Source organism: Vombatus ursinus, unplaced genomic scaffold, assembly GCF_900497805.2.
Source record: "Vombatus ursinus unplaced genomic scaffold, bare-nosed wombat genome assembly UNPS02014847.1, whole genome shotgun sequence".
Lineage (NCBI taxonomy): Eukaryota > Metazoa > Chordata > Mammalia > Diprotodontia > Vombatidae > Vombatus > Vombatus ursinus.
In genome coordinates, this window is record NW_020954625.1 from 945,326 (window position 1) to 970,175 (window position 24,850).

At 46.1% G+C, this 24,850-nt stretch overlaps 1 protein-coding gene across 1 annotated transcript; it reads left to right on the plus strand.

The window, feature by feature from the left end:
* The first annotated feature begins 647 nt into the window (after positions 1-647).
* CRABP1 (cellular retinoic acid binding protein 1) lies at positions 648-9,772 on the plus strand. Its single transcript, XM_027840724.1, has 5 exons — positions 648-719; positions 1,769-1,880; positions 2,186-2,364; positions 4,993-5,106; positions 9,419-9,772. The coding sequence occupies exons 2-5, from the start codon at positions 1,811-1,813 to the stop codon at positions 9,467-9,469; spliced, it is 414 nt and encodes a 137-aa protein (XP_027696525.1). The 5' UTR covers positions 648-719; positions 1,769-1,810; the 3' UTR covers positions 9,470-9,772.
* Positions 9,773-24,850: the final 15,078 nt, after the last annotated feature.

The following is a 24,850-nucleotide window of genomic DNA, read 5'->3' on the forward strand; positions in this document are numbered from 1 at the left end:
AGGGAGTTGGGGAGTAAGGTTGGAGCAGGCCCGCATGGAGGGAAAATATTTGCCCACGTTCCAAATGCAATAAGAGGTTGTGTCGCTCACTCGAAAGACTAACACTTTTTGCAATGACATGCAAAAAGGAAAAATGTAAACATTTATGCATTCTGATCTAGTAATGCCCCCTCCTGCCAATGGTTCTCGCCCAAGCAGTTGCAATGGTATAACTTTGCAAGGGTGAGTCTTTGCTGCTGCGTGGCAATTTCAGGAGAAAATTGTGGCCAGGGAGATTGTCGGGCCCCTGGGTGAAATACGGTGCAACAGAGCCAGGGGAGAAGCAATGGGTGCGATCCTAACCCCCCCCCCCCGGCAGCTCTTGGGGCAAACAGAATAGCAGGAGACATTGCCTCCGTGTGCTCTACCCAGGTTTCGCGGGCATCCCTGGCCAGCGCTCCGGGAACAGAACGAACCACACAGGGCGGGCTCTGCTGGGCTATGGGTGGGTGCTGGCGCCACCACGCAAGGCCCGGGTGTAGGAGAGAGCGGCAGCCCCTGTGAGCCCGCCCTTAGGGGAGGGGGAATCCCAGGGGGGCGAATCTGGGGCTGCGGAAGTGCCTGCGCGCCATCTAGGGCGCGTCTCTCCCTCCCTGGACGGTAGCAGCAGCTGCAGCAGCAGGAGCGCAACGCAGACCGTCGCAGGGCGCAATCTTCCCGGTTTCACCAGAGACACCTCGGTGAGAACCCGCTCAGAATTCTTCGAGCCAAGAGCCCTTTGCCCCAGGAGGGTTAAGGCCATGCTTGGGTACCCAATGGGCTGGACGCCAAGGCCCGCTGGCAGCTCCCACCCATGGGACCGGGCTCCGGGCTGCTGGGGGTGCCCCAAGGTCCCCTCCTTTGCAAGGACTCCATAATGCTTTGGTTATTTCTCGGTGGGTGGGTGGGGCGGTTTTGTGGAGGTAGTTAGTGCATTCTTCCAAAGGGCCCTTCATTATCTGTAAGACCCGCTCCTCTTTTGGGGGACCCCTTTCCTGCTCCTCTTTTTGCTGTCTTGCACTAGGAGGGCGATCCTTGGATCACTGGGGCTCTGGTTACTCGGGGACTAGGGGCCCTGCAGTATTTCGAGAACTGGTCAATTATTTCCGAACCCCTACCCCTGCCACGGACTCCCGGGATCCGAGTGGGAAAGGAGAGGTCACGTACACGCGGGGCTCTTTCCCCCCGGTAGGGGGTGCTTCTTGGAGGGCAATTACTTGCATCAGGGATGATTGAAGTGGTCTGTGCAGCTTTTTATGGCGGGGAATGCTCTTGTGTGGTGGGGGAAGGGGTGCTCTGGCCCCTTCTGCCCCCCACCCCACGCCCAGTTAGAGCTCGGGAGAGGAGGGGCCCGCAGAGCTTCAGGGTACTAAAGCGCCCCCTCCTCTTGTTTGTAAGCAAAGCGGGGAGAGGCGGGAAGCATCGGAGCATCCTGGATTTAGAGCTGGAAGTCCCTCATCTTTGCAGATTAGGAAACTGAGACACCGAGGGATTGATTAAGGGACTTGCCCAGGGTTCCGCGGCTAGCGAATGTCCCAGGGCCATCTGCACTAGGACTTGCTACACGCCCGGCGTGGAGGGCGCGGCCGAAGGAGAGTGGGGGGCGGGACGGCTGCCTGCAGCCTGGTCCGGGGGGAGCAGGGGGGCGGGGGCAGGGGTGGGGGCTCGGGGCTAGTGACTCACGCGCTGGGCAGGGCCGGGCGCAGTCCCGCAGTCAGCTCGCAGCGAGCGCTTCGTTCTGATCGCGCAGCCCGCTCCGCCCGTGCACCAGCCTCTCTCCCAGCCCGACGCCATGCCCAACTTCGCTGGCACCTGGAAGATGCGGAGCAGTGAGAATTTCGACGAGCTTCTCAAAGCGCTGGGTAAGAGGGACCCGACCGGGCTGGAGGGTGGCATCCCCTTCGCTTCCGACCGGATAGGGGATCGGGGAGAGGCGAGTCTGCAACGCCCGGCTAAGTGGCCACCCTCCGTAGCCTGGACGGCCCCTTCCCTCTAGGGCTGGGCGCTATAGGGAGACAGACCGGGGTACCTCCCTGTCAACGATAACGGGGCTATCTTCTACCCGGAGACCCCTCCTGCCCGCCCCCGCCCCCATTCTCCCTAGACCACCTCTTTTCTCCGGCTGTACTGACACGAGCTCTGCCCTCCTTTCCCTCCCCGGGGCCAGGCGTGAATGCCATGCTGAGGAAGGTGGCCGTGGCCGCAGCCTCCAAGCCGCACGTGGAGATCCGCCAGGACGGGGACCAGTTCTACATCAAGACCGCCACCACCGTGCGCACCACCGAGATCAACTTCAAGGTTGGCGAGGGCTTCGATGAGGAGACGGTGGATGGACGCAAGTGCCGGGTAAGGAGACCCTAGTGGGTGTGGGCGAAGGGCCCCCGGACCCCAGAGCCATCCACTATCGGAAAGGCGCTTTTGGGAATCGTCCAGCGCACTCTCTCTTTCATTTTACAAAGTAGAATACTGAGACTGAGAAAGGGGAAAGGATTCATTCGTCCAAGACACACAGCGTTAGTGGCACAGCCAGTGTCCGAACCCTAAAGTCCCTCTGCCGCCTAGTCTCTGACTTCAGTACCGGGTGGCTGGAGCTTCGAGTCACACCCCTCCTTCCTCTTTAGCCAACCATGGCAGTCCCGAGCCAAGACACATTGCCTCTAGCTTCTTGACTCAGCCCACCTTGCCCTTCACTCCCTTCTCGGTAATCCTCACAGTCTAGGAAAGGATGGGGAAAAAAGCCAACCTTTTGGACCCGACCTTGGTCCAAACTGAAGCTGCTGTCTGAGGTTTTTAAAGGGTTTGTGTATGCCAACCTTTTTTTGTCCAATCACCGTGTAAGAGGGACAGACTGCCCAAGTCCTTAGTTTTTTTAGCCCAAAGCCCAGACCAGGGGAAATATCCCTAAAGCCAGTGGGAGGGCTGCCTCTTTTACCTCTAACGAACTTCTTCCTTGAAATATGGGTTCTTGGGGAGGTATAATTTTTTTTTCCCCACCGAAGTTCAACTTTTCAACGTCTTTCTCCAGCAGACTCCCAGGTGATTAAGCTTACACAGCTCTATTAGGCTGTTTCTACTCACAGGTGTAAATGATGGCTCTGCCTATCACCCTTTCCCTTCCCATCCCCCTTGTTTGGCTAGGAATGTGTTGGAGGAATGCTTTTGGATCTAGTTACAGTCAGCTAGGGGTGGACCACTGAGTAAATTTCCCCCATGCAAAAAAAAAAAAAAAAAAAGTGCTTTATATTATGCATTCCAAATGCGTAAACTAGGAATCTGGTGAGAGAGCCTGGCTGCTTATCCTTGAAAAAGAAAGAATGAAAGAGGGGAACCTGTGTCAGTTTTTCTTCTTTCCTCCCCACTGGTTCTAAAGCATGTAACCCAGCTTTAGCTTTAAACCACAAATAGAGGAAATAAAAAATCCTCGGCCACCTTCATTTCTGTCTTTGTGAAGGCGAAATTGAATTTGGCCCTGCCTCCCTCTGTATGGGGAAGGGAGCTCTGCTCTGGCTTAATAATGAAAGCCTTCTAGGGCAGATGGAAAAGCAATTGGGCCAACTACCCATTATTTGAAGGTTGACAGAACAGGCCCCCTCTCCTTTTTTTTTTTTTTTTTGGAAAGTATTTTATACTGCAGTTTTAAAAGATAATAGAAATAAACTTTCAAAGAGTGTGAAATTATTTGTTTTTCCTTCAACCAAGTTATGTTCCTTGGCGTCAAAAGCCACAGGAGGTAGCTAAACAGCCTTACTCAGTTTTAAGTATTTGCATCCCACCCCCAAATCGTGTTACAGGCTGTAAGTGACATCGGTTATGAGTCTGAGGTCCTTGTTAAATTACTGTTCACACGGAGAGCAGTCCAGTCAAGTTGGAACAAAAGCCATAAAACTGGGTGGAGAATCTGCCTAATAAGAGTAAAAAGACTTCATTCGGACACATCGATGGGGCGTCTTTAGGTGGGGAGGCCAGTTTTGATATAAAAGTTTCCCAGGGCACACAGTCTGGAGAACGGGCCTTTATTTATTCCACCCCCCCCAACCCCTGATGCTGCCTAATGAATGTTTCCCATGTGTTAGTTATAAAGAGATTATGTGTACATTCATTACTGCTCTCCCATATCCACCACCCCCCACTCCATCCCCAAAGGCCAGCTGTTCCCGGCTTTGTAGAATAATAATACCACGCTGGGGAAGTGAAACAGAGGGGGTCGTCCTTTGCACCTCGTTTGTCCTCCTGCAGCACAAGAGAAATCATCTCCCCCATCCGTCCCTGCCAGCACCATTCTCCCTTTAAATTGGTTTCATCCCATTCTCCCAGCAAGAAGCGATCTCTTTCTCCTCAGGGCATCTCTGGTACCCAGAAGCAATCCCTAGGCTTTTCCAGGGCTCTCCGATGCCCAGGTTTACCAGAAAGCCCAGAATGAGTGCAGAGCAGCAGAAATACTAAAAACGAGTTCCAGCAAAGTAAAGTATTTTAGGTGTCACAAAAGGGAGCCTTCATACAGTTAACTGATGGTGCCGACGGGGTAAGGCCTGGAGTGTCGGCTCTTGGGTTATTAGCGCATAAAACAATCTTAAGTTTCTTCCAGCTTGGGCAGTCTTTGATTCTCGTATGCAATGATATTAATTAAGCCTCTAGATGCCTTAAAGGAGGGCAGTGACTTAATGTATTTAAAAAACAAAAACTGCATTCTCTAATTTGGATTTCAGAACATAAATTGTGCCTGAGGACTCTCGACCCATGCACCTCCCTCTGCTCTAAGTGGGTCTGTACTCCAGGAAGCCACTTAACCAGCCGCAGGAAGTGCCTTTAATTTTGGTTCTGTACTGTTCTGTCAGTATGCCTTTTTGGCCCCGTTATTATTGATCGTGCACTGTTGCTCCCCAGCAGCCATTACTCTCCTCATTGTTGGCCCTGCCTGGGTCTGGTCTGCGCCGCCAAGTAGAATTCATGGAGCTAATGTTTTCTGGTCTACAGAGTTTGCCCACTTGGGAGAATGAAAATAAAATCTACTGCACACAAACTCTGGTGGAGGGCAATGGCCCGAAGACATACTGGACCCGGGAGCTGGCCAATGACGAGCTGATTTTGGTGAGGCCCTTCTTACTCTGCTAAGCGGACCTTCCCCCTACCGCTTTCCATGCTCACTGGCATCTTCTCACTTTATGGCTTGTACATTCCTCTTCTCTCTGTCTGCCTCTGTCTTCCCCACTCGACTTGCCCCTTTCTCTTTCCTTTGCCTTTTTTGTCTCTGGCTGACTCGTCTCTCTTGCTGTCTCCCCCATTTGTCTCCCCCTTTATCTTATTCTCCCTGTCTTTCACCCCCTTCTGTTTCTCTCATTCCCTCCCGCTTTCTCCCTCCCTCTCCTCCCCTCTTTCTCTGTGTCTCCATCCTTTCCTCTCTTCCTCTTTCTCTCTCCTTCCCTCTTCCTCTTTCCCTCTCCCCTCTTTCTCTGTCTCTCTCTTCCTCCTTTCTTTGTTATTTTCTTCATCTCACCCCTTCTGCTTTCCCTCTCCTCCCCTCTTTCTCCGTCTCTCTCTTCCTCCTTTCTTTGTCATTTTCTTCATCTCACCCCTTCTCCTTTCTCTCTCCTTCCCTGCTTCTACACATCTCCCCCACCTCCCAAGTAGGATAAGATAGGGGTGTCAGAAGTGGCCCCCCTGGATCCTGTATAATAAACCTCATCATTTGCTTAGAGGATCCAGTGGACCTTCGGCGGATGGAGAATGGGGAGAGAATTGTGGTCCAGGAGGTCATTCTGCAGATCATAATAATAATAACAACCTTTAATTCTATAGTTCATTAAGATTATAGAAAGTTATTTGCTCACACCATCCTCAGAGGGGGACAATGCCAGTGCTCTCTCCATTTAACAGAAGAGGGAACTGAGGCTCAGGGGATGTAATCTGCCCAGGGTCCCCCAGCTCTAGAGAACCCAGGTCTCTGAACCCCAAGGCTAGCATTCATTCCATGGCTCTACCAGTACCTTCAGGGTAACTGAGTTCAAGTGGTCAAACTGACCCGTCTGCACTCAGTCTATTCAACTGAGCTGACATTAAGGACCCTGACAGCTCTCGACTTTGTGTCTGTTTGGACTGGCCTTCCATCTAGAGGGAATCATCTCTGTCCTTCCTTTAACCAGTGAGTGTCGTCACACTTTGCAAACTGTTTCTTAGCAGGAGCAGCTAGAGGCGACCTTGTTTGCAGGAGGGTAAATGATGCTCCCAGGCAGGCAGCTTCTGGCTTTTTTTTTTCATTTTTGTTGTGCAAGATGAATACCAATTACACATCCTTCTCATTTCATCTTGCCAATGAGGGCTCCAGAAGTCTTTTTCCATTTTGCAGAGGCAGAGGGAGAGAAAATGACTTGCTCATGGCCCCACTGTTAATAAAGGAACAAGGATTTGTATGCAGTGCTCATAATTTCAAGCCCCGAGCTCTTGACATGCATTTATTAAGTGCCTTCTGTTTACCACACACTCTGCTATCTTCCAGGGATACAGAGATAAAAAAGAAACAGTCCCTGCCTGAGGCTTACATTCCAGCGGTTAGCCTGGCATATAGTAGGCACTGAATGAAATGTTGGTTCATTGAATGATTCTACAGAACAGCTCGTTCTCGATGGAGAAAGCGAATGCAGAAATAATCTGCCTTGTAGTGGCCTTAGAGTCAGGAAGCTTGAATATGACTCCTGGTATTTTAAAAGCTATGTGACCTTCGGTATAGTGGTGCCTGGAATTAGACCATTCGTGATTCATTACTTTGTCTATATGTCAGTGCAGGTTTACTTGCAGAGACTGACCCAGGCAGGGGGTCCTAAGGGTCACACTGGGAACCTTATCAAGGAACTGGAGATATTCAGTGTACAGGGAAGGAGAGACTGGAACATGTTCTTGACCCAAAGGGTAAAATTAGGACCATTAGGTAGAAGTGACAAGCAGTCAAGTTTTGGCCTGATTACGGATAAGAGCTGCTTTCCTGTTACATAGCTGCTCACTAGTGGGAGTTAATAAGCTCCCTGTTTCTGGAGGCTCGATGCTCGGTCACTTGTCCAGGATGTTAGAGTAAAGGTTGGACTACAGATGCAGCAAAGTGCTAGAGCTGCGTGATTCTGAACAAGTCACTCACTTTACCTTTCTGGGTTTGAGCTTCTTGTAAAATGGGACTGATAATACCCCCTACGTTGTAGGGTTGCCATGATCCTAATATGAGATGACATATGTGCAGTGCCTTGACACGCTAACTATCTAAGCCTTGGGGCTTAGATAGACCGTAATGTGACCTTGTTGGGATGGCACGCTGGACTTAGAATCCACTTCCCGTCTCTTCCCTTATTCTCACAAAATGTAGTCGCCATTTTGAACAAGCATTTTTCATTAGAGTAAGGACAGAGGAGTGTGGTAGCCTGGACCATTAAACCATGGCTAGCAGATAATGACGTTAGGGGAGTGTAGTTATTAATTTGTGGATTGGAACTATAGTTTTAAAAATTGACTGAGGACTACAAGGACATTTTTTCCTTCCTGTGTGTGTGCTCTTTCCCATGTATCAGCTGCAGGATACATGGGACCTTATAGGGCTTAGGAGAAGTCTTTGGAAATAGATTAAGACATCTTGGGATCACAGGATTATAGATTTGAATTGGGAAGGGACCTTAGAAGTCAAGTAGTCAAGTTGTGAATGACAGATTCTTAAGTAGTGCCTGTCCAGAAGGATTTCAGGGGCCCGAAATTCTCCTCTTGGAGCTCAAGGCCAGTGTGGTGGGTAGGTAGGTAGGTAGGTAGGTAGTAGATGGATAAATTGGTAGATAGATACAAATAGACAGAGCATTTATTGAGTGTTTGCTATGTGCCAGGCTCAGTGCTATGTGTTGGGGAAATAAATACTAGGTCCTAATGAATGCGAATAATGAATCCCATGTGTATTCAAATTAATACTATTTAGAGTTATGATTATTTAAAATATGGTAATTGGTTTCAGCCCAATGGAAGTATGCATTACATCAACAGAATTCATATTTGCACTAATTGGGACCTAGTTATACACGCAAATACAGCAGACCCTTCCTCAAGGAGTTTACCTCCTAATGGGTGAATATAAGATTTTGGGGGGGGATTACTTGAAGTAATGGAGGAGGTGTCTACAGAGTAAGTCTTCTTGGACCGAGGCATATTTTCCAGGTTCCCCTGCTTAGCCCACCTTCAGTCAAATTTATGTTCGGGGGACCCATTTACATCTTGCAGTGCTCTTTTAAAAGCATTTTGCGATGATCACAAATAGTGACTTGTAATTATAATCCCTTAGGTTGTACCAGGCTCTACAATTTTCAAAGGACTTTGACACGGCTTACAGATTGTTAGAAATGGAAGGGACGTTAGGAGGCAGCCCTAGTGCCTTACCATCCTTTGTAGGGAGCAGGGACACTTAGACCCAGAGTGAGAGGCTAAGTGACTGGTCCAGGATCACACTGCTAATTAATGGCCAAGCTGGGGCTCAGACATGGTGATCTGGCCCACACAAGCCGTTCCTGACTCTAGTCTAATGTTCTTTACATCACATCATGCTGCCTTCTATATTTGGGCCTCAGGACAACAGTATAAGGTGGGGTCATAGGACCAGAGAGCTAGATGTGGTCATCAAATCTCATTTTATAGATGAGGAAACTGAGGCCAAGATGGGCTGAATGACTGTCCCAAGGTCATACAGGTAGTAAGCGAAGGACTTGGGACTTGTGACCCCCCCTACCCCAACTGTTGCTATGCCCTGAATGCAAAGATATGGTTAAGTTTGTACATATAATTAGAGTTTTCAAAAATGGAAATAGAATTACTGTGTTATTCCAAATTGTTTCTGATGGAAGGGGAGAGGTGGGATTACTTGATCTGCACTGTACCCCCTTAGGAGCATGTCCAGGCTTAGCCGGACCCTGGGAGGCACCTTCTTTCATCCCACTCAGTTTTCCCCCAGCTCTGATTTTGAGGCCATGAGATCTTGGGGGATGAATGAGCAAGGCTGGAGAGCAGAGAGGGGTTGGGAGACGTCTCCACACTCTGGTGAGGCTCCCCTCAGTTCTCTCCACTATAACAGGGAACAGAGTAGGGATCCTTTCACAAGTGCCAGGGGCCAGAGCCTCCCTCTTGAAGCTCTGGCCAGGGAACTCCTGCTAGAATTCATGCCACCCGGGATGGAAACTTGAACAGAAGAGCTCTGTCTTGTTCTCTGCCCTCACCCTCACCCCCATTACCGAGGCCTCTGTCTCTCCTCTTTGCCCTTTGCATGAGAACCCAAGAAATAGGATGTCGGGCAGACAGGCTTTCAAACGGTGAAATGAGCAGTATCATTTACAAAAAAAAAAATCTAATTTCTGCACTAATTCATGCTTCTTGATCCTTTCTGCTGCAGACTTTCGGTGCCGATGACGTCGTGTGCACAAGAATTTATGTCAGGGAGTAAAAAGAAGATGGTCTGGTCTGGTCCTGGGGTTGGGGAGGGGGGAGTAGAATGAAGGCATGTGAACCCATACTTTGTGAGGGGCTAACTCCTTAGGGGACCTGGGACCACCCGTTCCTGAAGCAGCCATGAATGTGAATCCGACTTCAGAAGAGAAGCCCTACCAGCTGACATTAGGTGTATTCCTTGGTTTTCTTTCCCGTACCCAAAACAGTCGTGTTCTCTTCTAAGATGTCACTCTTCTCGTGTATTCATTCACCACTTTGTATCTTGGAATTGGAGTGGTTTGATTACTCATTAAATTTGTTGGGCACATTTCAAGGTCCCTTTCTTTTTTCCTTTCATTCACTGATTGTTTACTCTTCATTTGTTTACCAGTTTTGTTCCACAAACATGGGCAAGGAGGGGCTGGGGGTACAGAGATAAACACAAAACACTCGCTGCCCCAAAGGGAGCTGCTCATACCTCAGGGATGACCCTAAATCAACCAGCCAGCATTTATTAAGCACCTACTATATGGTAAGTGCTGAGTATACAAAAAGGAAAATCATTCTTGCTCAGAACAGGTTTACATTCTAGGAGAGGTAAGGTGGTCAGTGAACAGGCATTTATTAAGTACTTACTGTGTACCAGGAAACGTGCTAAGGGTACTAAGGCAAAAAAGTGGTCCCTGCCCTCAAGGAGCTCATGTTCTAACAGAGACAACATGCGGATAGTTACGTGAACACAAGATACATATAAATAGGGTAAATGTCTTGGAAAGGTGGAGAGGAGAGAGAACTCACTTAATCTCTCTGGGCCTCAGTTTCTTCATCTGTAAAATGGGGAGGGGAAGTGAATTTAATGGTTTCTGGAGCCCCTTCCAGCTCTGGATCTATAAGTTCAAGGTAAGTAGAATGGGGCATTAGCAGCTAGAGGAATCAGGGAGGGCTTCCTGTAGAAAGTGACTCTCTACATACCTTTTGTGGACAATAATGTATCCCAGACAAACAGAAATGGGGGTGACTGATCTTGCACAAGGATCCCTGTAGGCACATAGTGATTTGGCTTTGAAATGCAATGTTACCTGTGTTTTATTGTATCTTTACTGATTTTGTTAAATTTCCCAACTACATTTTAGTCTGGTCTTGGCCTCGCTCTGGAGTGCTGCTGGCTAAGTACAACCCCCGGTGTGTGTGTGTGACACCCGCTGTATCTGGCCTGTCCGGGATTACGTTCTCTTGGCTTAGAAGCTGAATCTGGTTAGAATTGAGTCGAAATGGAGAGAAAGAGTACAGACCAGCTGATCGTGGGACTTTAGTGCATGAACTTTAAGGTGCCTGATTGGGCATCTGAATGTCTTTATGTTTTTTGGCCTCCTTTATGGTCCTCACAAATTAAAGGCCACTTGGAAGTCTTCTACCACTCCCCCTTCCCCAAATCCGTTGCTAGAAATTGGCGTTCAGTGGCTGTGTGACCTTGGGGAATTCAATGAACCTCTCTCTGCACCTCACTTTCCTCATCTGTAAAATGGAAATGACAGCAGCACCCACTTCCCAAGATGATTATGAGATTTAATGAGATAATGCATTTGCAAACCTTAAAGTGCTTTGCAAATACTAGCTATTAATATTACTTCCTGTTCTCCCTCCCTTCCCATCCCAAACATTCTCCCCAGAGATCTCTGAGATCAAATGACTCCTCACGGAATATTCTATGGAATTAGTGTTGTGTTCAGCGTGAAAGTTGCTGCTACTGCAGATCAAACATGTTCTAGGAAGGGGGAAAATGTAGAGTCCTTCCCTCACATGACTTTGTTTTGCAGACCATGAAAATGTCAATAACCATCAATTAGCAGATTAGTTCATAATAACAAAAACATTTCTTATGGTGCTTTAAGGTTTACAAAGCTCTTCACTCACAACTCATGAAATAGGGAAAGGGCAACACCCATTTGAGTGGCCAAGTCACTGGGCCTGTAGCCAGGAAATCCTGGGTAAGAATTCTGCCTCAGATACTTACATCTCTGTGTTGCATTCTAAATCCATGACCACGTGCAAATAATTATACATACAAGATTTATACAGTGTAGATGACCAGAGGGGAAGGCAATCGGGCAGGGTGTGAAGGGATTGGGAAAGGGCCACTGTAAAACGTGGGCCTTTGCTGAAATATGAAGGCAGCCAAGAGAGCTAGGAGGTGGGGGAGGGGGGAGAGAGAGAGAAGGGAGGAAGAGAGAGTATTCCAAGCATGGGAGACAGCCAGGACAAAGGTATGGAGTCTGAAGTGTTCACATGGGACATTTACAGCAAGGAGGCAGGCATAGGTGGATCATAGGTTTGATGGAGGGTTGTAAAATATAAAAATGACTAGAAAGGTAGGAAGGTGCCAAGTTCTGAAGAGCTTATTGTCAGACCATTTTTTACATTTAATTTTTATTTTATTTTTTCTCAATTACAGGTAAACAAAAATTTTTAACATTTACTTCTTAAAATTTTGAGTTCCAAATTCTCTCCCTCCATCCTCTCCCACCTTCTTGAGAAGACAAGCAATTTGATAAAGATTATACATGTGCAATCATGCAAAACATTGTCATATTAGCCATGTTGCAAAAGAAAACACAGATCAAAAAAAACAAGAATATTAAAGAAAGTTTAAAAGTATGCTTTGACCTGAATCTCCATCACTTCTTTCTTTGGAAGTGGATAGCATTTTTTCATCATAAATCCTTTAGAATTATCTCGGATCATTGTATTGCTGAGAAGAGCTAAGTTATTCACAGTTAATCATTGTTACAATATTGCTGTTTCTGTGTACATTGTTCTGGTTCTGCTCACTTCACTTTGCATCCGTTCATATAATTCTTCCTAGATTTTCCAGACTGATATTTTTGATTCTGGAGCAGAGATCTGAAATGCCAGCCCCTCTCCATCCCACCTGGTTGAAGCCTTTGGAAATGTCGCTCTCTCCAGGCTGGTACCAGCTCTGCTGCCTGACCCAGAACTCTTCTCTCTGCCATATGGTGGAGGGCTCCGACTCCCATTGAAGTCCTCCCTCACACAGGGCAGGACATCTTTTAAGGCCAGGGATACCTGTCTGAAATCAGTTCACTCAGACTTTTGTGCCAAGGACCCTCTGGACTGATTGCTTTCTTTGTGACTGAGTGTGGCACTTGTAGCTTCACTTTTAATAGTTTTCCAGTCCCAAGGCTGCACTTTATGCCTCCATACAGAAATACTCAGTGCTGTCTAGCACACCATAGGTGCTCACTAAATGCTTAGTGACTTGACTGCCTGCTGGGTTTTCCTTACCCTCCACCCTGTGAAATATGCCTAGGTGAGATTTTCATAGGTTTTATATAAGGCTTTTCAAGATTTACAAAGTGCTTATGCCTCAGTAGTTCAGGGTATTTTGCACTGCCTACTGGCTTAGAACAAAGAATCTGAGAGTAGAATTTCCTTGGTTTCTCCTAGACCATCCAGTCACAGAATGTTAAAGCTGGGAAGGCCTTTAGAATACAGAATGGCATTGAGGACATGGACTGTCAGAGCTGGACATTAGGACATAGGACAGAACATAGGACACCAGAGTGAATGTCAGAGCCAGAAGGGCCCTTGGAACCTGGCCTTTGAAAGTTGGGCGGGGCCTTCAAAATACAAACCTTTGTCATTTTACAGAGAGGAGACCTGAGGCTGAGAGGGAAACATGCTGCCATATTTCCCTCTTCCAGTGCTTCTGGCTATGTTCTACCGCTTAATCAGCTCCTTAAGGAAAATGGCCCCTCTGCACTCCCCTCAAAGTATATCTGTTTTTAGATCAGTCCCCCGAGCTACAGTCACCCCAATAAACTAAGCCATGGCTAGCCTGAAGCAAAATTGTGAACCCAGGTTCACATCCCATCTCTCTTGTTTTGTTTGGTGAGGCAATTGGGGTTAAGTGACTTGCCCAAGGTCACACAGCTAGTGAGTGTTATGTGTCTGAGGCCAGATTTGAACTCAGGTCCTCCTGACTCCAGGGCCAGCGCTCTATTCACTGCACCTCCTAGCTGCACCCCCAGCTCTCTCGTTATTACATGCATGACCTTGGGCCAGTCACTTAACTTTTCAATTACCTCATCTCTAAAATAAAGCTCAGAATACTGCACAATGACTTCTTCCCAAGGTCATTGTGAGGAAAACCACTTTGCAAACCTTAAAGCATTGTACACCCTTGTGGATTGTTGCTGTTATTTTTACCACGAGCTTTGCTGAAGTTCTACATGAGGCTCAGGTGTGTTGCTGGGCCACTGTGCCCCTGGAACCTGAGGCAATCCCTCTGAGTCCCCATGGGAAACTAAAATGCTCCTGCCAGTGATCTGTGTATGTGTGTGTGTGTGTATATATATATATACACACACATATATACATACATACACACATACGTGTATATGTGTATGTATATGTATGCACATATGTATATATTTCTATGTACATGCATGTGTTTGTATACATATATGTGTGTGCGTGTATGTCTATATGTGTGCATGTGTGTATAACTATATACATGTGTGTTGTGTGTATATGTATGTATGGCTAAGTAATTGTCCTCCTGGTGGCCCAAAGGAATTGGGCTGAGATGAACTGAGCCCCTCTGGCCCAGGCTTAGCTTTGCCAACTTGGTTATGGCAGGTACCATAGACAAATGGCTCCCACCGGTGAACCTGACACTTTCCCTGTCTAGAGCTTAGCACAGTGCCTGGCACATAGTACTTAATAAATGTTGAAGGACTGATCTCACGGATTCTTACAATGAGTCCCTCAACCAACGGTGAACTGGGGACTCTCTGCAGCCTGAATTCAGACCATGATGGCTTTTGAAAAGCAACTAATAACAACTGATTCTTTATTTGGTGGCTGGTTTTAGCTCCTGGAAGAAGCACAGAATAATGTTGAAAGTATTCCATGTAGAGTCAGAGGAACTAGCTTCAAATGCTGGGTATATGACCTTGGGCAAATCGTTGAACCTCACTGGGCCTTGGTTTCCCCATCTGTAAAATGGGAATAATGAAAATACCTGCCTTGCTTGGTTGCGAGGATTATCTCAAGAGCTAATCTCTGTAAAATCTTTTGCAAATCTTAAAGCTCCATATAAACATAAACTATTATTGCTATTATCTTGGGTCCCCTCCAGATCTGACTCACTGATTGTATGGGATGGTGACTGTACCTGTGACTGATTGACATACAGGACATTCTTGGATGAGCAGACTTCCTCACACAAGGCAGGTCAGCACCTTTCCTGGACTTGTGGAGAGCTGCCCAGGGTCTGATCAGTGACTTACCCAGGGTCACACAGCCAGTGTAGGTCAGAGATGGGACTTGAACCCAGGTCTACCATTCTGCCTGTCTTTGGCAGACCCTTCGTGTGACTCGAACAAACCACTTAGGTCTGAGTAGATGGACCCAGTTAGAGTGGAGAATCCAAGGTTTCTTTCCCTCAGTTGCACAATTCTGTGATTCTCATACATGTAGATTTAGAGGTGAAGAAGGCCTCGAAGGCCACCCAGGTTAATTCTTTAATTTACAGATAAGGGAACTGATCCCCCCAGAAGTGACATGATTCCCCCAAGATCCTGCATGCAAAAAGGCAAGATTCGAACCCACGTCTGACTCCATATACAATCCTCTTTTCCACTGTGCTACACAGTTTCTGGTCCAGAGGGCTGGTGCCTGCAGAAAGAAACTGGGTCCATTTCAACAATTTACACCTAGAGTGCTCTTTTTTGGGGGGGGGGCTAGGCAATGGGGTTAAGTGACTTGTCCAGGGTCACACAGCTAGTAAGTGTCAAGAATCTGAGGCCAGATTTGACCTCAGGTCCTCTTGACTCCAGGGACAGTGCTCTATCCACTGAGCCACCTAATTGCCCCTAGAGTGCTATTTCTACAGAGGGTCCCGAGTGCTTTCCCACCAGACCGTCTCACTGAGCCCCAATTTTGGATTTAGAAAATCTGAGTTCAAGAGGATCAGCTTTGCAACCTGTGTTGTTTGCAAGCTGTGTGACCCTGAGGCAAGTTGTTTACCTTCTCTGGATCTCAGTTTCCTCATCTATAAAATGGGTGTCATAAAACTTACACTGACTACCCAACAGGGTCATTATAAGGAAAGTGCTTTGTAAACCCTGAGATACTCTAGAAATATGAATTAACATTGGACAGAGTGCTGACCTAGGAATTAGGAAGACTTGGATTCGAGGCATGTCTCTGACATGGTGAGACCAGGGACAAGTCCCCTAGCCCCTTTAAGCCTCAGTTTCTTTATCTGTAAAATGAGAGGGTTGGAACTATGTGGCTTCTGAGATCCTTTCTAGCCCAAATCTGAGATAGACAGACAGATAGATAGATAGATAGATAGATAGATAGATAGATATGAAAAGAGAGATAGAAAGATAGATGATAGACATAGATAGAGATAGATGATAGAGAAGGATAGAGGGATAGAGAAATGAATAGAAGAGTAGAGAGACAGATGAATAGAGGAATAGGGACGATAGACAGAGATAGATGGCAGAGAGAGGGATAGAAAGATAGATGAATGGAAGGACTGACAGATGGATAGAGGGATAGAGAGATGACAGAGACAGATACAGATGATCGAGCTAGGGAGATGATGAACAGAAGGTTGGAGAGATAGATGAACAGAGGGGTAGAGGGAAGAATTCCTATTTGGTCTTGGGCGGTCATCTCACATCTTTCAGTGTCTCTGTCTTTACCTGTAAATCAAAGGGGTTGTCCTGGACAGAGCTGTACCCTTGTAGCTCTCAATCTGGTGACTCTGTTGAATCTAAAGCACTGCTTCACAATCTTTTTGAGTTTGAGAACCCTTTTTTGATATCAATTTTTTTCACAGACCACCCCCACACACAAAGACAGTAGTAATTGTGTCTTAAACATCTATTGTCTTGAAATAAATATCACAGAAATAAATAAATCAGAAGCCTGAACCAGGGGTCTGTGATACACAGGTTGGGAACTACTAGGTGACTTTCAAGTCACTTAACTGTCATACGCTTTGGCTCAGAGATCTCACTACTGGGTTTATACCTCACAGAGGTTAACAACAGCCAGGAAAGGCCCATATGTCCCCAAATATCCATAGAAACATTATTTGTAATAACAAAAAGCTGGTAACAAAATATGTGCTCAGTGACTGGGGATTGTCTGAGTAAATATGGTGCATTTTATTGAGATGGGCTGTTACTGCTCCACACGGATTGATGAGTATCAAGAATTGAAAGAAACATGGAAGAAACATGTAGTGAATGATGCAGGGTAAAGAAAATGGGGCCGAAAAGACAATGTGAACCACAACTATGATGATTTAAATGAAGACCATGCTGAAAGATGACACAAGTCATGTCAAAGGCAGTTGGAAATATAGGTGCCATGTTTTCAAAGTCAGGACACCAAAATCAGGTGTCCTGACTTTGAAAACATGGCACCTATATTTCCAGGACACTCCTTTCTGTTAACAACTAAATTACAGAAAGGGGAATTTCAGAAATTATGGAAGGAGAAAGTAACACGTGTGATCAGTGGCAGTCTTTCCATTAGGACTTACTAGACTTTTCAACAAATGGACTTTGATGGGGCTGGGAAGTGTTGGGGCTATTTGTTGGGAAGTGTCTGTTGTGTTGAAACAAAATAAATCCGTAAAAGCACATTTGGAAGCAAAATACGTTTTCAAAACAAGGTTGGGATGGTCTAGTTATGATCATAGGGTCATAACTCCAAGGGGAGCAAGAGACAGTTATCCTGGATGTAACTCGTGAGCTGGGGCTGCAAAAACCAGGCTCCCACCCAGAATCGGCACTCCTGACTCTTTTCTGCCTGCTCTAGAGAGGATGATGTAAGGGGGAAAGTACTAGAATTGGGTGCAAAGAATCTGAGTTCAGATCTAGCTTTGCCATTTCCTTCCATGTGACCTTGGGCAAATAGCTTTCCTTCTCTGGGCCTCCACCTCCTTATATGTAAAATGAGGGAGAGGGTTGCACAGCCCTGTGATCCTCTGCACCCCAGGCCACATTGGCCCCTTCTTTCCCCAAACTTCAAGCCCTGACTGTTGGTATCTGACTTTTGGAATTTAGCCCACTCTGCCTCTGCAATATCTCTTAATTGTACTGCAATGCTATTTAAAATCTTCATATTTATTTCCTCTCTTCCCAATTACATTATATGTATAATGTATGAGGGGAGCAACTATGTTTTATACATTGCCATGTTTGTGAAATTCAGTTCAATGCAAATCAATTCAACAGGCATTTATTATTGTTGTTGAGTTGTGTCCAACTCTTCATGACCCCATTTGGGGTTTTCTTGGCAGAGATACTGGAGTGGTTTGCCATTTCCTTCTCCAGCTCATTTTACAGATCAGAAAACTGAGGGAAACAGGGTAAAGTGATTTGTTCAAAGTCATCCCACTAGTAAGTGTCTGTGGCCAGATTTGAACTCGGGGCTTCCTGACTCCAGGCTTGGTGCTCTATTCACTGCACCACCTAGCTGCATTTATTAAGTCCCTGCTAACTGCAAGACACTAGGTGCCGGGACACAAAAATAGTCCCTGCTTCAAGTCACATTCTGCTGGATGCAAATACATTTAAATAAATAAATCTACACAAAGATATGTACAGGATAAATACCAAGTAATTTTGAGTGTTGGAGGCAGGGGTGGGGGATGACAGCAACACTAGGGGAATCAGGAAAGGTCTCTTGTAAGAGGTAGAACTTGTATTGAGTCTTGGAGGGAGTTAGGTGACCGAAGGAGCAGAGGAGAGAAGGAAAAACATTCCAGGCATGCCAGGGAGACAACCTATGCAAATGAATGGTGATGGGAAATGGACTGCTGTACCCAGGAATTGTGAGCCGGCAAGGCTAGCTGGAATGTAAAATGTGTGAAGAGGAATAATGCACAATCACCCTGTATTATTTGGAGCCACTTTGTGAAGGGATTTAAACCCCAAATGGAGGTGACAGGGAGCCCCTAGAGCTTCTTGAGCAGGGGAGTGATAGGGTCAGATCTGAAATTTAGGAAGAGCATTTTAGCACCTGTATGGAAGATGGATTATCAAGGGGAGAGGCTGTGAGGAGGCCAGGGAGGGCTATGGCAGTTGCCTAAGTGAGAAGTGCTAAAGGCCTGAATTAGGGTGGTAGCTTTATGAGTGACCAGAAGGGGAAAATGGGAAAAATAAATGGGAGGTAGAACCAGCAAGACTTGGTAACTGATGAGATATGGGAAATGAAGGAGAGTAGAGAGTGGAACCTGGGTACCTGGAAGACAGAAATAGGGTTAGGTTTAGAGTTCTGCTTTAGACATGTTGAATTAGAGCTGCCCATGAGAGGTCCCACCTCTGACATATAATAGCTATGTGACTGGGCAAATTGCTTAAATTCTCAGTGCTCTAGGCAGTTCTCTAAGACAGAAGGTACTGTCCTACACTGGGAGAGGGAGTCCTTCACTGAAAGCTTCCTATACCAATGAAACCACATGTCCAGTCTCTATCCTTATGAGAAATCCAGCGAGACAGTAGATAAAGAGCTAGCCTGGGAGTAAGGCAGACCTGGGTTCTAGTCCCACCTCTGATACATCCTGACACTACTAATACTATAAATTGTAGGAGCTGCCATTTGTTGGTAGAAAGGGAGGGGGAAAGAGGAAAAATGGAGATGTCTAGCAAGCAACCTAGGTGAATTAGTTTCCCCAAGCAAGTCTGAGTCTTTGGGTTTAGAAGTTTGGAAAAAGGAAACAGTAAAACTATAACTTTCTATTTCCTCTCCCCCCCTTAATTTTTTTCAAATACTTCATTTGATTTTCACAGCAACCCTGGGAGGTAGATGCTATAGATATGATTATCTCCAAGAGAGGGGAAGGGCTTGTCCACAGTCACACAGCTCGGGCAGGATTCAAAGCCAGGTCTTCCTTGCACTTAGTCCAGTGGGGTGGAATTCTACCACAATGCCTCTTGGACAAACCAGGCAACCATGACTAGGAGCACTAAGAGAGAACACTGTCCAAAGCAGGAAAGGCACAGGCCCCAGGGATCTCCTGCAGCCACACTTGCCATCACCACATCACTGGCCCACACAAGGTTTTCCACCATCTGGAAACAATAAAGAAGAGTATTCTCTGAGTTAACTAGAGATGCAAACGAGCAAAAGTCCCCAGAATAAACCTTGAAGGATCATATTCCAGGTCCTGTCTCTCTCCTGCCCACACCCAATTTGTCCCTGCATCAGGCCAGGTCAGCCCAACCGCAGGCAGACCTTTCCCTGGTCAGAGATAGCTGAGCTGATTGGGGCCTTCCAGCTCATCTCATCCAACTCCCTCCTTTTTTCAGGAAGCCCAGAAGGGAAGTGATGTTCCCAAGGTCCTGAAATAAAGCATTTACAAAGCCCAGATGAAAATCCAGCTCTTTGGCTTCTCTGTCCCTGTTCTCCCTCCTACCCTCAAGATGTTTCCTCAGGTTCCCTATAAGCCTTTGAGTAGAACACACTGGAGATCCCATTGTCTCATGGCTACACACCCCTGAGTGTTAGGTATAGGATGGTCATGAATGAAAGGAATTTCAAAAGAAAAAAACAGGCACAAGGAACATTCACTGACTCAGAGCAAGTGAGATCCAAGAACATTAGGAATAATCCTGGCTACCTGTGTGTCTTTGGGCAAGTCACTTGCCTTATCTGAGCCTCAGTTTCCTTGTCTGTAAAATGAGAGGTTGGACTAGATCACTAAGGTCTCTTACATCTCTAAATCCTATGATTTTTTAAGTCATTCAGCCTTTCTGAGCCACAATTTCTCCACCTGTGACATGGGAATAGTTATGAGGCCCACCACAGCGTAATGTCAAGAAAACTAGATTTGGAATCAAAGGATATGCATTAGAACACCAAGCTCTGCTACTTACTGGGACCTCAAGGACCTTGGACAAGGCCCAAGACCAAGACTTTTGTTCATCTATAAGATGAGAGGATTGGATGGGATGTTCTCTCCATTTCCCTAAAACTAGAAATACTATGACCTAGTATAGCACAAAGGTAGAGTGTCTAAAGAGATGGCCTAAGAGTCGGGAAGACTTGACACATTCTGACTGGGTGACTTGGGATGAGTCATCTCTTGGTGTCCCCAGGCAACTTTGAGACTTTGCATTTTAGTCCTCAAAGCTATGCCTACTGCCAATTCACCTGGGGGGCTTGGTGAGCCTGCTATTGGAAAAATGGGATGATATGTAATGGAGGGACCCGACCCCCAGTTCAAGGCCTCTGCCCTTTGAGGCCAGTCACTGGTGATTATTATGGGGGGGATAGTACTGAAAAGGCCCCAGGTTCTCCAGGGTAGCCCTAGAACCCAGAGTAGGAGATATACCCAGCTGCACTCTGAGAAGCCAATCTGCTAGTGTGCATGTGGGTTGCGAGATTAAGTCCAGAGCCTATATACATACACACATACACAGATACATGCACAAATAAAAATATATATATCTATACATGCATATATATGTATGCCTATACACATGTCTTCTACACCTCTACCTACATGTATATAATATGAGTGCATGTGTATTACATCACTAGGTTGTTAGAAGGCACGTCATAAGCTTTAAAGTCTATAGAAAATATGATACACTATTGGTTATCTGGACATTGGGTTCTAGTCCTAGCTCTGCCACTGATTCAACGGGAGGCTGTCCCTATGAAGCGCTGAGCAGACCCCCAGAGCAAGAATGAGGGCCAACATCAGCTCACGGAATGACAGAATCTCAGAGTTGGAAGGGACCCCAAAGGGCATCGGATTTAAATCACACCAGAACAGGAATCCTCTCCAGCGCCTCCCTGACCAGTGGGCTTCCAGTCCCTTCCCGAGAGCCTGCATTGCACAGACAAGGCTCTCACTTCTTCCTGGGGTAGCCCGTTATGCTCCTGGACGGCTCCACCTAGAGTTAGGCGGCTTTTCTTTCTTTCGATCAAGGTGAAATCTGTGTTATGTCCCTTCCTTCCCTATTGGTCCCGACTCTGCCATCTGGAACAAGAATAATGAGTCTCAGCCCTCTTCCATGGGACAGCCCTACAAATAGGTGAAGACCACTAGGATGTCCATAACCTTCCCTTTCTTCCAACACCCAACCCCCAACCCCCGAGCCTCATCTTCTCCTGGCTAAACAGTATAGAGGAAAGAACAAAGTCAGAGAACTTGGGTTCAGATTCTTCTTCTTCCATTAGTTAGCTGTATGACCTTGGGCATGTCACTTTCTGGACCTTAGTTTCCTCATCTGAAAAATGAGGGGGTTGGACCAGATAATGTCTAAAATTCCATTTGATACAGATCTACGATCTTTCCATGGCATGGTCTCAGGATCCCTTACCATCCGGGTCACCTTTTACTGGAAATACTCCAGCTCGACCATGTTCTTCCCAACACAGAGCTTCTAGTTCCACTGCTGGATCGTTGAGCTTATAGTCCACTGGGATGCCCAAGTCTTTTTTCATGTAATCATCTGTCTAGCTACATCTTCCCCGGATTTTTTGGGATCAGCACAAGAATGTTCCCAACACTTACCTTTTATTTCTTTTAAATTTCAGCTCATTAGGGTTGACCCACCATTCTATCCTTTCAAAATCTTGTTGGGATCCGATTGTGGCATCCTTTGTGTTAAATATTCTTCCCAACTTCTTGTCATATTCACTTCAATTCAAATTATTATTAAAATGCTCATTCAATCCATAGGTCTATCTAGTCCTTCCTCTGAGTCACTGATAAAAATGAACATGATCAAGAAGAGAGCTCCCTTCTAGCTCTAAATCTATGATTCCAGGATCCTCTCTGTTGCCATCCTAGTCCAGTTTCTCATTACCACTCAACAGGGATGGGCAATAGCCTCCTAAGAGACCTTCCCTCCTTGACTCTCTCTCCTCTCCAATTTATCCTGTATATCAATGACAGGCCACTTTTCTTTATGCCTACATGCCATACTCCTTAAAATTCTCAAATGGTTCCCTAATGCCAAGGAGTCATTTCAAATTCCTTAACTTGGCATTCAAGCTCCCCACCTCCATCTCTCCTTATTTCTAATTGCTCTCCTCCAGTTGTGGGGCCATTTGCTGTCCACCATACTCACCTCATGCTTTCTTCATTTCATACTTTGTTTATGCTGATCCCCCATGCTGTAATCTCCTTCACATCTCTACCTTGTGAATTCTTAACTATCCTTTAAAGTCCCATTTAAATGCTACCCCTTCCTGGAAGCCTTTCCCTGTCACCCACAGATGGTAATGCCCTTTCCCCACCCATACCTCACACAGCAAGTCTCTTAAACACTCATTAGATGTTAGAGTTATTTGTCTATGGGTCATATCCACTTATTAGATGATGTATTCCACGGCAGTAAGGACTGTGTCTCTCCCACCCTCATGCCAGCATTCCTCTAGTTAAAAGGGATTCCTAACCTGAAATATATGAACTTGTTTATAAAAATATTTTTATATTTCCATATTATTATTATATTTATATTTCCATATAATTAGTTTATTATATTTCCATATGGTTTATATTTATTTATTTTTATTTATATTTCCATGTAATCAGTTTCCTTTGCAATCCTATGGATTTCATTTTATGCATTTTCAAACATGATTCTGAGTTGGGGTTCATAGGCCTTGCTAGACTGCCCAAAGTGTCCCAGGACACAAAAAGGTGAAGAACCCCTGCTCTAACAGAATATAAGATCTATTTCTGTATTTTTGTGCCTAATACTTGACACATAGAAGGTACTTAATCAATGCTTGTGGTAGATCGAAGTCACATTTTTTGTAGGACTTAAAGCTATATCAAGCGCCTTCCTCACCACAATGGGGAAGAGTGATTATTCTTCTACCATTTTACAGGTGAGGAAACAGAGGTTTTGAGAGGTTAAGGGACTTGCCTACAGTTTTACAACCAGGGAGTACCAGGTCAAGAAGGGCTTGCACTGAATTATTGCTGCTCTGAGCTCCAGGACCTTTTCTCCACACCATATTGCTATGCTTTAGATCATCCCTGGAACCTGGCACAAAGCTCTGCCCACACTGGATGCTAAAAGAGCACATATTAACTCTTCAATTGCAGTTGGGTACCATTGTACAACCCATCCCCAGTCTTCCTAACTATGCCTCCCACATATGTTTGGGTCATCTAGTTTACAGATGGGATCCTATGGGGTCACACACGGCCTAATCGAAGACCTAACATTCTGTGAAATGACCATCAACACATTTTTTTCTGTCAGAAATAGACAATGGCAAACAGAAGATCCTCAATCGTCTCTTCAGTGCCTTCCAGATGTCAGTGTGCCAAGGGCCAATGGATCCAAAGAAAGCCAGGCACTGTGTGCAAAGCACCATAGCTGTCCACGATAAATCCCATCGGCCTGCTTTGAGCCACAGTAAAGGGTGGACTGAATCGTTAGTGGTCTGGTGATCATTTACTGAGTCGTTGGTCCTAAGGACTCTTCTCATTTACTGACAACCAATGGGCTCCGGCATTTGGACCCACAGCCAAGCGGTGGAAGACCCAGAGAGTGTGGTCAGCATGTGGCCGCAATAAAAGGCAATCGCCGCTGCCAGAGAAGCTGTGTATTATTGCCTTTGTAGTGTGTCCTCCCTGACTCTGCACTGTGACCTCCCCAGCTTCGGACCCCTGCTGCTTCCTGCCTAGCCCTTGGGTTGCCTTATGTCATACATGAACCCCGGCTTGACTGGACCAGCTTCCTGTTTACTCCCATGGAGCACGAGCTTAGACTCTCTTTCCTTTCCTCCGGAGGATTTTCTCCCTTGAACCCTGTTAAATGCATTCCCTGCTCCCATCACCCACAGGTGTCTCTCCTATGGCTCTGCCTCAAACCTCCCATGAGGAGACAAGGATTCCACGTCAAAGGATCCATTGGCCAGCCTTCCCTTTGGACATTTTGTGTGTCATGGGAGAATGATGGTCAGGGAGTGTTGAGCCTTGATTAGCTTTGTATTGAGCACTTTGCTCCAGGACCAGCCCTTCCCAAGGGCATTCTGAGTCCTGGATCAGTGGAAAGTGGGGCCTTTGGAATTCCAGTGAAAGAATGTTCTGGTTTCAGAAACAATTCCCTTGAAAAATTTATTGAGTTATGGAATCTTATATATAACATAATGAAAAATGAAATGGAGTGGAAGAAATCCAACTCTCATAAGGATAGGAAATAAAAATAAGGTTCATTTTTTTCTCCTTCATCCAAACATGGATAGAATCAAGAAAATCCTATTTAAAATGTAATTTTAAAACATATACACCAGCCCAGTAGAGAAAGGCAATACAGGATGGAAAGAGCCCAGGCCTAAGAGGCTGGAGGCTTACATTCCCATTCTAGCTCTG